A 15257-nucleotide genomic window follows, 5' to 3' on the forward strand; every position below is an offset into this window, starting at 1 on the left:
ATCTCTAGTCACGAAACACCGTGCTTCTGCCCTACGTCGTGGTTGGGAGTTCCCGTGACATCAGTTGTTGTGAGAATCCCCTCCAAAACTTCGCATCATCATTCTCTATGTGTAGAAGCATGCGGTGCTCAAGCTCTCTCACTAGAATGACCAGTCATGCAGGTCCACTATGGCGCCACTGTGGTGGTTAGCGAGCGTCGCCAGGGTTAGCAACCAAGAGGATGAAGATGCGTCGTGTCGTAGATCACGAGGAACGATCCAGATTAGATCAGTTATTTTCGTTCCATATGAATTGGAAGGGATTGATATGGATTTAGAGGGATTTTAACTTACTAGTGATTGAAACCGACTCAATTCCCTTTAATCCATATGGATTGGGGTTGAACCGAACAATACCATTTCGATTACTTAAATCTCAACCGAAGATTTGTGATCGCACGATCTGGATTAAATCCAATGTATCGCTTCGGCCAACCGATCCAAGCCGTAGGATCAACGTCACGTGGCTCTAGCTGATCCGTGCAGTTTAGTCGTGGTCCTTTTCTTAAAGATCCCTCGGCGTTCTGGGTAATGAACCCACAGTTTGGTGACATTAGTAAACCATTTAAATTATGTCCTGAAGCTTTGCAGAACAGTACCCGAGAGCTTTAGAACTAGAACCCACCTCATAGGGGCCAGGGGTGACATTCTCACACCAGGAACCTGTACTCTTAATGAAGACTAGGTGAGTGCCCGTGCGTTGCAACGGGAACATAATATAGTAATAAATCAAAATAAATCTCTAGCACAACATTAGAACTGCACATTTTTCATAGCAAATGGATGTAACTTTTGCGCGTGCAAGTTCAGGGCCAATTGTTTTTTTCTTCCTAATAAAATCGTAAACATAAGCATGAATCAATTGTTCATATGAAAAGGGTAAAAAATGATACAATTCATCAAATCAAAAACACTCTAAGGCATTGTTTGTTTGCAAGTGGATTGGAGGGAATTAAGGTATATTAAATCTTTTTTCTATTCAATTTTGAATAGAAAGAGATATGATTTCCTCCAATTTCCTTCAATCCACTCCTAACCGAACAAGCCCTAAATAATATGACACTCCTGAGAGCAACATATGATCTCTCAAAAATCACACCAGTACTGCTTTCAAGGACGAGAGAGAGGCAGAAGCAAGATAACACTTAAACGACAGGGGGAATGCACGAACCCATTAAAAGCATGAAAACCACCCACAAGAGATAGAGCATGGCATTAACATACAACTGCCCTCACATGAACATACCATGAGACAACATAAGTGAATTAAATGTGAAAATTGAATAAGTCTAATGTTATATGACCAAAAGGAAGTTCACTCTGTAAGCTCTCAAACATCAGCAAAATTTGCTGCGGAGTCTTCGATATGCTGGCATTCTCGGACAAGTTAACAGAAGAAATAGAGAAGACTCCGGATGCATTGGTTCTCCATATCAAATGCCAAATATCAAATCCATCACATTGGTTACAATTGTGGTGCAGCAAGGCTGCCAGTTGCACATCGGCCTGCATCTCAGCTGACATTTGTGTTAGCTTTCGGGTCATATGGGTGGGGGCAAGGCTCCTAACTGGTTCAACGTACCAGAGCTCTTCAAGCCAAGTAACTTTGAAGGTAAGGAAACCATAAATCCACCTTGATTGCTTTGAGCGGAACTCTTGTCCAGTTGTTGCCGGTGCAACACATCAATAGGCTTTACTCAAAATTATGTTATCTCTAGAACTTCGTAGAGATAATAGGTTACGGAAATTTAAAGTGCCTATCTTTAATTCATGATTATACAAACAATTGAAGAGAAAATTGCACCTACAAAAGTAAAAAAAGATTTGGTAGGGAATGACAAAAAAGGACCGCAAAAATGGACCACTTAACTGTTTGGTTCGATATCTATTCAGAGAGGGCACTATTAACTGCTACAACTAAAAAAGGGAGAGGCATGCCCATATGTTCATACTGTTTGTCAACTGGAACAACTTTCTAGTATCTATTGCAACTGAAAGAACAATTAGATGCAAAGTCTAATGAAACAGTATATGAGACATATTTTCTTTTATAAATTTTTCAAGTGATATCAAATGTTGGGTTTCTATAGCTCAAAAATTCAGTGAAACAATCTAATATACTGAAGTCTAAACAATCTTCCATGTATACCTTTCGACCATAGTTACATATTTTTAGGATTTTCACTATATAAAGTGTAGTCCATGAGTGCTTGTGTTTCATGTGGTTTAGTCTTCAGAAAACAACCATTTTAAAATCAAAAGCGGACATTTTGAAATGGGAAGCAATTGCAACATTTCTACTTATGAACAACCATTTTGAAATCTCTACAACAATTGCAACATTTCTACTTATGAAGCATTCAACTGTCAGATCATAATAAATGGAGCAACAAATGCAGTTAGTACCTGCAGTTACCAAGCATATTTATGTGAATTTTTAAGTTTTCTCACAAGCTTATCTCCATATAATGCCACAAGCCCACAAGCTACATCAAATATGAACTACAGATACATTATGCAAAAAATGGGAAGTCGTGTTCTATTGTCCATGCAGTTTTGTGCCACACACAAAATGGATGCTTTAGAAATCTGAACTGCAGATACATTATGCAAGGAACATTTCATAAAATGGGTATTCCTGTGTTCTATCACAGATTGCTGTTGCAATGAAATTCTCTTGAACAGGTTAACATGACTCTATTCTTTTGCTAAGAATAAAGAATTGCATTATGTGGTTGTAGCTACAGAAGATATGTTGAATCCAAGATATGTATTTGACAAAAAGGAGAAGATGGTGATCTAAATTCATAGTTTAGTTTATATTCATCATGCCTTCTCATACATTAGTATTCCTTCACAAATTGTGGTTATATATGCAAGGACCAAAATAGAGAACAGATGCCTTTATGAACATAATTGATTTAAGTATACCTTAACAGATGCCTTTAACAAGCTTTAGGAAACAAGGATTTTTTTTGCATTAGTCACTTGCTATTTGTTTCATGTCAATATCCTTATTATCTATAAGAGTTCTTTGCAGTATTCATTTTATAGGATAAATTGATCTGCCTAAATGATAGTCACTACAAAAATTTTAGGCAACCAATACATAACTGAAATAGTATACAAAAATGTTGGTTATCAAAAATGATGAAGCACTTAAAATTTGAACTAATCCTGATCCAATTCAAATACACATTGATTATAGTAAAACTACTCAAAACAGAGCTTTCAGGGCATCACATGAGCTTCTCAACCAAATAATAATAACTATAAAATTACATACTATGGCATAGCAACATACATGTATATCTCATCCTCGCAGAGCGTAGAGAAAAATAGATCTCTTCTCCGTTTAACTATAAAATTAATTAGAATATTTATAAGACAGTACATTTTTATGACTGAAAATTTAAACATTGTTTCGTAGATAAAGGCTTTAAACAATGAAGAGTCTGATAAAGAGAAATGGATGGGCAGGCATAGAGCATACCAAAATGGCTTCTCCTTCAGATGAACATGCTATGGAACTACTTGAATTCAAGTTTCTAGAGTACACAAAATCTCGTAAAAAGGCATCCTTCAACAAGGAAAAGTCTGGCAGGGATCTGTAGTTTCATTGACATCATTTTAGTATCCAGTATCCACAAACACATTGAGTCTTTAAGTAAATTGTTGCCTCACCTTATTTCAATTTTCCCATTGTAGAAGACAAATATAAGTCTAATGTCATTAGAAGAACTATGAATAAGAGAGGTGAAACAACAACTGCTCAATTTCTTCTTATTGATTATCTTCTTTGTGCCCTGAATGCAGTATAGAATCATAAGAACAACAATAATTCGTGTTAAAGAAAAAGGTGGTAGATAATTAGAGATACAAATACATGAATTGTGTGGCCCAAGGAAAACAAGCGGGTCACATTTTTAGTGCAAAGTAACAATAATGATTCCTTCAATAATGTATCATGGTTATCTGAAACTGCTGGTGTGTCATTAGGCGATAACTCTATCACACAATTTTATACAAGGACTTAGAATGTCAGTAGTTAATGTACACAACAAAAACTGATAAGTATGCAATGCCATAAAGCGCACCCAACATTTGCAGAAGGAGGGCTTTAGAGGGTTTGTCTGTCTAAACTGGGTTGTGGTTCAAAAGTTTTCCCGTTTCTTCCTAGATATCAAAAATAGATGAATCTTCCATCGATATTATCAAAATGTCCTTGTCATATCCATTATGGTTATAGAGGTCACCAAACCAATCTACTATTGGCGCAAATACAACGAAAAACACTCCACTAAAGCTAAATAAACTAAAGAACTGCACACTATTCCATACACCATGAGGTGTGGTCATTTGCTAATTGCTACCCATCACTTTTCCTATTAGAAGGATACAAAGAACAGAGATACAAAAACGTAGTACCTTTAATTTTGTTATTCAATACACATGAGCAAAACAAATAGTGATTTTTCAGTTCATGAAAGATGAGCAGCATGAATAGGATAGTTATGCATCAGGGCCCATGTTCAAATATTCCATACCTCAGATCGATGAATTGGCAAGGAGCAACTATCACAAGAAGAATTATTGCAGCGACAGTTTTAGTTTACCTATAAATGAAAGATTTTAGTAAGTAATAAACAATTGAAAAAGAACAAAAGTATGCAATCGAGATTTTGTCAAAGAGCCCAAGTAAGTTTCTCAAGATTAATGAGATGGTCATGACACTCATCTAAACCAATTGACTCAAACTAATTCTGCTCATCACCCAACTAAGAATATAATCAATGAGCCCACACCACAGTTAAGAACAATACGAAAGAACATAGAGAAATAAGAAAAAAAATAGACAGCTTACTAAATAGCTTCGATCTCGCTGTGCAAGATTATTAGATGATATCCAATAGCTCCCAATTAGAGACACCAGATATCCGTATCCACACAAAAAACTAATGTAGCAACATCGGGAGATAAGATGAAGATGTACACTCATCAGGAATCAGATGAAAGAGAACACACCATTAATGAATTGAAGGTAAAGGTGGTTGTGCTTAAAGATTATCCCAGTTTATACTGTTTAAAAATATGCAGGCATGGCACAAAAGTGTAAATAAATCATTTGTTACAGAAGAAATTATTAGATGCAGTTACTATGGCACACTATTAGACAATAAAAAGAAGCAACATAATTGAAACATGACTGTATAAGTACTGAGATTTGCTCAAACAAAATTGCGATTTTGTTAAAGAGCTCAACTAAGTTTCTCAAGATTAATGAGATGGTCAGGGCACTCATCCAAACCAACTGACTCATATTGATTGTGCTCATCACCCAACTAAAAATATAATCAACAAGTCCACACCACAGTTCCCGGCATGCGTATATTATCGACCTCCAAGCAAGGAGCTGCTGGACCAAACAGATTTTGGGTCAGATCGCATGACATAAATCAAGAATCTCATAAGCACCAGCAACACATTCCATCTATGGTCCAAAGGTTAGCTCGTCAAAAGGATAAGTGGTTGAGCTCCAGTTCGAATGCAATAAAAAGTCATGATAGACCTTTGTCAAAGAGCTCAACTAAGTTTCTCAAGATTAATGAGCTGGTCGTTGCGCGTTGTACTTCGGAAGGGCCGTCGACTTTCCTGCCCGCTTGAAGTGTCTTTTCAGGTCAATTACTTGCCTCAGCTGCAAAAACAGTTGGCAAACATACTATTACATAAGCATCCCAAAAGAATCATAGACCACGTAAGATAAGCCATCACTGCTGAGCCATCCACACGTGAAGGAATGGATTGGACGAGCACACTCCTTTCCCCCTCTTTTTATGGTATTCTATTTTCTATTCACCCTCTGCTACCTGATGGTTTTTATGTCAAAAATTACAGATCATAAAAAAAGAAAGCATAAATATTGCAAAAATGAAAGTAACATATGATAGCCTAATAACAGTAATAACATATACTGCATATATTTCACTCTAGCCTAGGAGTCAATGTTATCTAACTACACTTGCAAAAGAGGGAGCATATGCTATACACAAAAGAGCAAATGATAAACTGAGATTTGTTTGGATGTATCAAGGTTCTATGTTCCTATTCTAATATATAAAAACTTGCATCCCCTAATTGCAGACCAGTTGGCACCTTAGGGGAGACCTTCCTGGAGCAGAGATATGTCAAATGAACTATATTGTAGCTACCTGTTAGTACCTTAGGGAGACCTTCCTGGAGTCGAATCTCCGATTTGTCCGGCCAGCATGAGGGACTACAGCCCCACTATAAGGCGGCTGCATGTTAGAGATCATAAATTTTGTGCTGAGGAAGTTTGACCTGGAAATGACGACAAATATCTCGATTAGGCGACATAATCAGACAAACCAGGCAAAAACAAGACAGTCAACCCATTCACTTGCATTTCAATTCTATTACCTCAGCTTTCCAATATGTGTTGGTAGATCTTGATATGTTGTCAGCATCCATCGAGATAATATACTCGTGCAGCTTGTTTTGCGGTTCCTTCTAGCTGATAAGAGGAACTCGCCATTCTCCGTAAGTACAGCTGATCCAAAGGGGTAAAAAAGGAGAGTGACCAATTGCATTCCAAATAGAAAGAATTTTGGGCAGAAATGATGGGAAGACATAGGCAGAACAGAGACCAGAATATCTACTTGAAACTAATAGATATTTGCCAAAATCATCCTAGGAATTCACCAACAGTAAAGGATCTATTCATACAAGGAAAATAAAGGCACAACATACCAGTGGTCAGGCACAAGTAGAGATGATATGTGGTCTTCGATTTATCTCGCTTTATCTCGTATCCCAGGCGCTGGAGCTCGGCGAAGAGCTCGAGCGCGTGCAGCACGGTGGTGTAGGCGCTGACGTCTAGGCGGGAGCTCGGTGGGAGCGGCATTTCGTCGAGCAGCACGCAGTGCTGGCCCTCGCGGCCCAGCGCGCGGACGACCAGCTCGAGCGCCGACGCGTCGGTGGCACCCTCCTTGCCAGCCCACCGGAGGAGCGCGAGCGCCCACTCCCAGTGCCCCGGGAGCTCCAGCGCCTTGAGCAGGGACGTGATGTCTGCGCGGAGGAGCTCGTCGCGGCGGGAGGCCAGGAAGGCCGCGAGTGTGGGGAGCGGGTGCGAGGAGATGGCAAGCACCAGCGCCTGCGTGGCGGGGGAGAGGAAGGAGTGCGGCGGCGTCAGCGTCTGGTGCGACCGCCACGGCGTGGGGGTCGGCGCGGTAAGGTGGAGCGGGAGCGAGTCGAGCGGGAGCGAGTCGAGCGGGAGCGAGGAGGGGGACGGCGGCGGTGGCACGACCGAGAGGAGCGGGCCCCGTTTCCTCGGCCCCGATCTCTTGCAATGCGTCGAGTATGCCGCAAAGGGAGCGGGCCCCGAAGAGGAGCAGGCGCTGCAGCCGAGCTGAGGGCGCGAGATGGCTTACTGGGGGCGCAGGGGTGAGCTCCGACACGTCGAGGGAGAGACGGGGTGGGGCGAGGGGTTTCAGCCATGGGCGATTAGTGAGGGCGTGCACAGGGAGCGTGCAGAAGTGGCAGAGCTGGCAGAGCGGTTGAGGTCGTGGGGGAGGAGGTCACGGGAGTGGAGCTCGTGTGTGCGGCGCCGTCGCGGAGGCGGAGGTTGCCGAAGAGGATGACAGGCGTCGTGCGTCGTTCGCATAGGGAAGCTAGGCTGCATGAGGTAAACCACAAATCGTTGTGCGAGGGACGCTGGGCCACACTAATCGCTGGGCCACACGAACCACTGGGCCTCACAAATCGCTAGGACACATGTACTGTTATGGGGTTTGTTTGATTAGCGCCATACCGGCTATTGAGAGAGTTGGAACGTATCTTATAAGCATTTTTGTGGATAGCGTGCTGCTTAGACCGACTTCTCCTGCTCTGGTGAGACACCAAGATAAGTTTTTTGCGCGGTATCAGGTGCACATTCCATCTATTCGCCCTGTTTATCACCTCCTTTATTTTATCTCTGGAAGTCCTGAAGAGCGTGTCATGCATTAAGGAGGTTTAACAGGACTTCTGAATTGAAATGAAACATTCTAGCCTGCGTAATTGCCACAGAGATTAGATCTGAATAAAGAAAAAATGTTTTTTTTGTTGTCAACGTGTCAACCTGAACGGTGGATTCTGCTAAAAATGCTTACTTGAAACAGTTTGGAAGATCATCTCGCCACGATTGTGAAAGATATAGTGATTGTGAAATAAATTTGATGGACTGTTCATTGTTGTTTTCCGGTTTATTTTTTTATCTCTTTCTTTTTATTACTCTGATATCAGTCTCGCACCTCTTTAGTTCAATTGGGGACGGAAAGTTCGCAAGGAGTAGCAGTTTTAAAGCAACCTCTTAACAGGATCAACTCGGGTGTTTGCATCAGTAATCCAGAAATCTTTTATCTTGATAACCGAGCTTAGGCTCAGCCTGCTCACCCTTATTCAATGGTGTGACTCGTCTTAAGATTATTCATAAAACTCTCCCATACATTTAAAAAATTACCTCAGTATTTATTATGTAATGAAAAAAAGTCTTCAGATTAGTTCTTAATGTTGAATTATCATGCAATTCCTAATCCTAAGTTCCTAAATTTACTAATGCCATTCCTAATCCTAAGTTCGTAAATTTACTAATACAATTCCTAATCCTAAGTTCCTAATTAACATCATAGCTAATGCTGGTACGCAGACGCAGCAACCAGCAGCTCATGCAACCAAGCCGACATACTCGAGCTCCACGGAGCCTAACCAGAGCTTCCCCTTCATCTCCGGCTCACGGATACCAAGCCTGATGAAACCAGATGAAACTCACATTGGGACGCGAATCGTTTCATCCGTACGCAATTTTCTGATCCTGTGCGCGCCGCGCGCTCAGACTGTCCGCAACCGGTACCCTAAATTTTTCCCCCTAAATGTTACTATGCACTTATGCAGCCACGTCAGCAAGATTCCATCCCCTATATTCACTCGTCCTGCAACCGTTCCCCTATAGTTTCCCCTATATATCCCTCTACTCATTAAAAAAACATTTCCATATAACTAACTTAACCAACTTCAATTTTGATTTCATTTTATTTATTTGCACACGTCCGACATGTTGCGCTTGTATTCAAAAAAATATAATTATTAATAATAATTAGTTTAAATTACATTTCACATAAAATACTGTCGGCGTTTCGAGACAGGGGGTCTCTAAGCCGACGAGTGAGTGTGCTGCGTGCCCCAGCCCAGATGGGTCGAGCGCGTGGGCGAGCGCGAAGGGGGGAGCGGCGAGGTGGCCGGAGTCGAGCGTGAGAGAGGTGGAAGTCCCGCGGCCTTCGTGTTCGTCCCGCGCCCAGGTCAGGTGCGCTTGCAGTAGGGGGGTTACAAGCGTCCACGCGGGTGAGGGAAGCGAGCGGCCCCAAGAGAGCGTCTGTCCCGTCCTCGGTCCCGCGCGGCCAACCTCCTCTAAGAAGGCCCTGGTCCTCCCTTTTATAGTCGTAAGGAGAGGATCCAGGTGTACAATGGGGGGTGTAGCAGAGTGCTACGTGTCTAGCGGAGAGAGAGCTAGCGCCCTAGGTACATGCCAATGTGGCAGCCGGAGAGGTCTTGGCACCTTGCTGGCGTGATGTCGTGGTTGTCGGAGGTGCGACGGAGCCTGGCGGAGGGACAGCTGTTGGAGCGGTCGAGTCCCTGCTGACGTCGCCCTGCTTCCGTAAGAGAGCTGGGGGCCGCCGTCGTCACAGAGCTTGTGGAGCGCCATCATTGCCCATCCGGCGGAGCTGGCCGGATGGGACGCCGGTCTTGTTCTCCGTGACCTGAGTCGATTCGGGGTAGGACGATGATGACGCTTCCTGTTGACGTGGCGGGTCTGTGCCCTAGGCAGGGTGACGTGGGGGCTCCTCCGAAGCCGAGGTTGAGTCTGTCCTCTGTTGCCGAGGCCGAGCCCGAGCCATGGGGTCGGGCGAGGCGGAAGTCGTTCGGCCGAGGCCAGGGCGGAGTCCGAGCCCTGGGGTCGGGCGAGGCGGAGTTTCGTCGTCTTCCGGGTCTTAGCCCGAGTCCGAGCCCTGGGGTCGGGCGGAGCGGAGTTTCGTCGTCTTCCGGGTCTTAGCCCGAGTCCGAGCCCTGGGGTCGGGCGGAGCGGAGTTCGCCGTCTTCCGGGTCTTAGCTTGAGTCCGAGCCCTGGGGTCGGGCGGAGCGGAGTTCGCCGTCTTCCGGGTCTTAGCCCGAGTCCGAGCCCTAGGGTCGGGCGGAGCGGAGTTCGCCGTCTTTCGGGTCTTAGCCCGAGTCCGAGCCCTGGGGTCGGGCGGAGCGGAGTTCGCCGTCTTCCGGGTCTTAGCCCGAGTCCGAGCCCTGGGGTCGGGCGGAGCGGAGTTCGCCGTCTTCCGGGTCTTAGCCCGAGTCCGAGCCCTGGGGTCGGGCGGAACGGAGTTCGCTGTCTTCCGGGTCTTAGCCCGAGTCCGAGCCCTGGGGTCGGGCGGAGCAGAGTTCGCCGTGGCGCCTTTGGCAAGGCCTGACTGCCTGTCAGACTCACTCTGTCGAGTGGCACCGCAGTCGGAGTGGCGCAGGCGGCGCTGTCCTTCTGTCAGACTGGTCAGTGGAGCGGTGGAGTGACGGCGGTCACTTCGGCTCTGCCGGGGGGGCGCGTGTCAGGATAAAGGTGTCAGGCCACCTTTGCGTTAAATGCTCCTGCAATTTGGTCAGTCGGTGTGGCGATTTAGTCAGGGTTGCTTCTGAGCGAAGCTGAAAGTCGCCTAGAGGGGGGGTGAATAGGGCGAAACTGAAATTTACAAATATAAACACAACTACAAGCCGGGTTAGCGTTAGTAATAAAGAAATGAGTCCGCGAGAGAGGGCGCAAAAACAAATCCCAAGCGAATAAGCAAGTGAGACACGGAGATTTGTTTTACCGAGGTTCGGTTCTTGCAAACCTACTCCCCGTTGAGGAGGCCACAAAGGCCGGGTCTCTTTCAACCCTTCCCTCTCTCAAACGATCCACGGATCGAGTGAGCTTTCTTTTCTCAATCACTTGGAACACAAAGTTCCCACAAGGACCACCACAAGATTGGTGTCTCCTGCCTCAATTACAAGTGTGTTTGATTGCAAAGAACGGATCAAGAAAGAAGAAAGCAATCCAAGCGCAAGAGCTCGAAAGAACACAAGCAAATCACTCTCTCTAGTCACTATGGCGTTGTGTGGAAATTGGAGAGGATTTGATCTCTTAGGTGTGTCTAGAATTGAATGCTAGAGCTCTTGTAGTAGTTGGGAAGTGGAAAACTTGGATGCAATGAATGGTGGGGTGGTTGGGGTATTTATAGCCCCAACCACCAAATGTGGCCGTTGGGAGGCTGTCTGTTCGATGGCGCACCGGACAGTCCGGTGCACACCGGTCAGTCCGGTGCCCCCTGCCACGTCTTCACTGCCGTTGGATTCTAGCCGTTGGAGCTTCTGTCTTGTGGGCCCGCCTGGGTGTCCGGTGCACACCGGTCATCTACTGTTCCTTGTCCGGTGTGCCGGAATGGGCGCGCCTGCCATCTGCGCGCGCAGAGCGCGCATTAAATGCGCGGCAGAGAGCCGTTGGCGCGGAGATAGCCGTTGCACCGGAGTCGCACCGGACAGTCCGGTGTACACCGGACAGTCCGGTGGACTAGCCGTTGGAGTTTCCCGAAGCTGACGAGTTCCTGAGGCCGACCTCCCTTGGCGCACCGGACACTGTCCGGTGTACACCGGACAGTCCGGTGAATTATAGCGGAGTCGCCTCTGGAAATTCCCGAAGGTGGCGAGTTGGCGTTGGAGTCCTCTGGTGCACCGGACACTGTCCGGTGGCGCACCGGACACTGTCCGGTGTACACCGAACAGTCCGGTGCTCCCAGACCAGAGTGCCTTCGGTTCCCACTTTGCTCTTTTGTTGAATCCAAAACTTGGTCTTTTTATTGGCTGAGTGTGAACCTTTTACACCTGTGTAATCTATACACTTGGGCAAACTAGTTAGTCCAATTGTTTGTGTTGGGCACTTCAACCACCAAAATTAATTAGGGACTAGGTGTAAGCCTAATTCCCTTTCAATCTCCCCCTTTTTGGTGATTGATGCCAACACAAACCAAAGCAAATATAGAAGTGCATAATTGAACTAGTTTGCATAATGTAAGAGTAAAGGTTGCTTTGGAATTTAGCCAATATAACTACTTACAAGATATGCATGGAATGTTTCTTTCTTATATAACATTTTGGACCACTCTTGCACCACATGTTTTGTTTTTGCAAAGTTTTTGTAAATCTTTTTCAAAGTTCTTTTGCAAATTGTCAAAGGCAAATGAATAAGATTTTGCAAAGCATTTTCAAGATTTGAAATTTTCTCCCTTTGTTTCAAATGCTTTCCCTTTGACTAAACAAAACTCCCCCTAAATAAAATCCTCCTCTTAGTGTTCAAGAGGGTTTTGATATATACTTTTGAAATACTACTTTCTCCCCTTTTTGAACACAATAGGAAAACCAATTGAAAATATTCAACACTAAGTTTTTGAAATTGGTGGTGGTGCGGTCCTTTTGCTTTGGGCTCATTTCTCCCCCTTTTTGGCATGAATCGCCAAAAACGGAATCATTAGAGCCCTCGAAGTGCTATCTTCCCCTTTGGACATAAAATAAATGAGTTAAGATTATACCAAAGACGAAGTCCGGTCCTTTTGTCTTGGGCTCATTTCTCCCCCAAGGATGAAGTCCGGTCCTTTTGTTTTGGGCTCATTTCTCCCCAAAGAATAGAGAGTTTCTTGGAGTGATGGCGAAGTATGAGTTACGAAGTGGAAGCCTTTGTCTTCGCCGAAGACTCCAGTTCCCTTTCAATATACCTATGACTTGGTTTGAAATAGACTTGAAAACACATTAGTCATAGCATATGAAAGAGATATGATCAAAGGTATATAAATGAGCTATGTGTGCAATCTAGCAAAAGAAGTTCCTAGAATCAAGAATATTGAGCTCATGCCTAAGTTTGTTAAAAGATTGTTCATCAAGAGGCTTGGTAAAGATATCGGCTAATTGATCTTTAGTATTAATGTAAGAAATCTCGATATCTCCCTTTTGTTGGTGATCCCTAAGAAAATGATACCGAATGGCTATGTGCTTAGTGCGGCTATGCTCGACGGGATTGTCGGCCATTTTGATTGCACTCTCATTATCACATAGCAAGGGGACTTTGGTTAATTTGTAACCGTAGTCCCGCAGGGTTTGCCTCATCCAAAGCAATTGCGCGCAACAATGGCCTGCGGCAATATACTCGGCTTCGGCGGTGGAAAGAGCGACCGAATTTTGCTTCTTTGAAGCCCAAGACACCAAGGATCTTCCCAAGAACTGGCAAGTCCCCGATGTGCTCTTCCTATTGATTTTGCACCCTGCCTAGTCGGCATCCGAATATCCAATCAAATCAAATGTGGATACCCTAGGATACCAAAGCCCAAACTTATGAGTATAAGCCAAATATCTCAAGATTCGTTTTACGGCCGTAAGGTGAGCTTCCTTAGGGTCGGCTTGGAATCTTGCACACATGCATACGGAAAGCATAATGTCCGGTCGAGATGCATATAAATAGAGTAAAGAACCTATCATGGACCGGTATACCTTTTGATCCACGGACTTACCTCCCATGTCGAGGTCGAGATGCCCATTTGTTCCCATGGGTGTCTTGATGGGCTTGGCATCCTTCATCCCAAACTTATTTAGAATGTCTTGAGTGTACTTCGTTTGGCTAATGAAGGTGCCCTCTTGGAGTTGCTTCACTTGAAATCCTAAGAAATACTTCAACTCCCCCATCATAGACATCTCGAATTTCTGTGTCATAATGCTGGTATGCAGACGCAGCAGCCAGCACCTCATGCAACCAAGCCGACATACTCGAGCTCCACGGAGCCTAACCAGAGCTTCCCCTTCATCTCCGCCACGTCGCTCAGCGTGACGCCCTTGGCCGCCGTGAGCTCCTCGACCTCCGCCCCGTCAGCGTTCAGGCGGACGCCCACCAGGTGCTTCACGGGAGCCGTCGCCGGCATCGCGTCCAGCCGTTGCTTCTCCTGGTTCAGCGCCACCCAGTAGCCACCCTTGCCGTCCCGCCTCACGTTGTCGGGGTACCCCGGCAGGTCGGCCAGCAGGTCGTACTGCCCCGCCCTGGCGCCGCTGAGAAAGTACCGGAACGCCTGGCAGGGCACGGTGTGCGCGACCACGACGTGTGCCCCGTCGCGGCTGACCGCCACGCCGTTCGGGTACGGTAGGCCGGCCTTCAGCACGGCGACGCTCTTGGTCCGCGCGTCGTACCTGAGGAGCCGGCCCGTCGCGTCCGCGTTCATCATGATCTCGGTGTTAAACCTCCTGGGATACGTCGCGCTGGAGTCGGTGAAGTAGACGTCGCCGGTGGACTGGTCGACGTCGAGACCGTTGATGAAGTGGAACGGGGCGCCGCCCGCGCCGGTCGCGAGCACCTCGGCCTCGCCGCCGCCCGGGCCGACCCTCATGAGCCCCAGGTAGGCGTCGGCGATGTAGAGGTCGCCAGTCTTGGCGTGGAACTGGAGGCCCAGCGGGCGGCCGCACATGCTCTCGGTCTCCTCCGACGGCACCACTCCCGCCGTGCACAGGGGTATCTTGCGGTAGTTTGCGCTGTGCGCGAACGTGGTCCAGCCGACGGTTGTGCCGCCCCACTTGAGGACGCGGCCGTCCGAGACACCGGCGTAGGGCCCCTCGCCCTTGCCGTCGAAGGCGAGGCTCTCGGCGCCGCGGAGGCCGCTTGGTAAAGGAAGCTGGAAGCTCCAGCGCGTGTCGGTGGTCTTGATCTGTGCGGCGGCACACGACCGGGCGAAAAGGGCTAGGGCTAGCACGACCAAGGCGAGGAGCCACGTCGCTAGATTGCTCCGACGCCCCATGCTGCTAGCCATATCTTCGTCCTCGCGATCTTTCTAATGTGCGAGATGGAGAACCTGCAGCCCCTACCTTTGGATGGAGAACAACCCTCCATATGGCATTACATATATAGTGCCGGCTCAAGGGATTCCAGGTTTGTTACAACCCAATCTAATCTACTATTTCTACGGTCCTCGGACTTTTCGGACCAGACCAGAAGATCGTGGACAAGCGCAAGGGAAGCTTTGCGAGATGCTAGTGCTACCCGCGGCGCGTGGCGTTCGAGTTCGACGGTGCGTGACTGGAGAACCAGGGTCTCGTTGATTTTAGTTCAGGAACAAACG

General features: G+C 46.4%; 1 protein-coding gene and 1 pseudogene across 2 annotated transcripts; both read right to left on the bottom strand.

Moving 5' to 3' along the window:
• Positions 1 to 3645: 3645 nt before the first annotated feature.
• On the bottom strand, positions 3646 to 7382 carry LOC115208749 (pentatricopeptide repeat-containing protein - tubby-like F-box protein pseudogene; annotated as a pseudogene). Its single transcript, NR_163895.1, has 3 exons — positions 6259 to 7382; positions 4587 to 5734; positions 3646 to 3845 (listed from the first exon to the last, which is right to left on the bottom strand). The product of NR_163895.1 is annotated as a pentatricopeptide repeat-containing protein - tubby-like F-box protein pseudogene (transcript).
• Positions 7383 to 13898: 6516 nt separating this feature from the next.
• Positions 13899 to 14982, bottom strand: LOC103636495 (protein STRICTOSIDINE SYNTHASE-LIKE 10). Its single transcript, XM_020542371.1, has one exon. It carries the CDS (start codon positions 14946 to 14948, stop codon positions 13899 to 13901), a length of 1050 nt encoding a protein of 349 aa, XP_020397960.1. The 5' UTR covers positions 14949 to 14982.
• Positions 14983 to 15257: the final 275 nt, after the last annotated feature.

Source organism: Zea mays, chromosome 8, assembly GCF_902167145.1.
Source record: "Zea mays cultivar B73 chromosome 8, Zm-B73-REFERENCE-NAM-5.0, whole genome shotgun sequence".
NCBI classification, from domain to species: Eukaryota; Viridiplantae; Streptophyta; class Magnoliopsida; order Poales; family Poaceae; genus Zea; species Zea mays.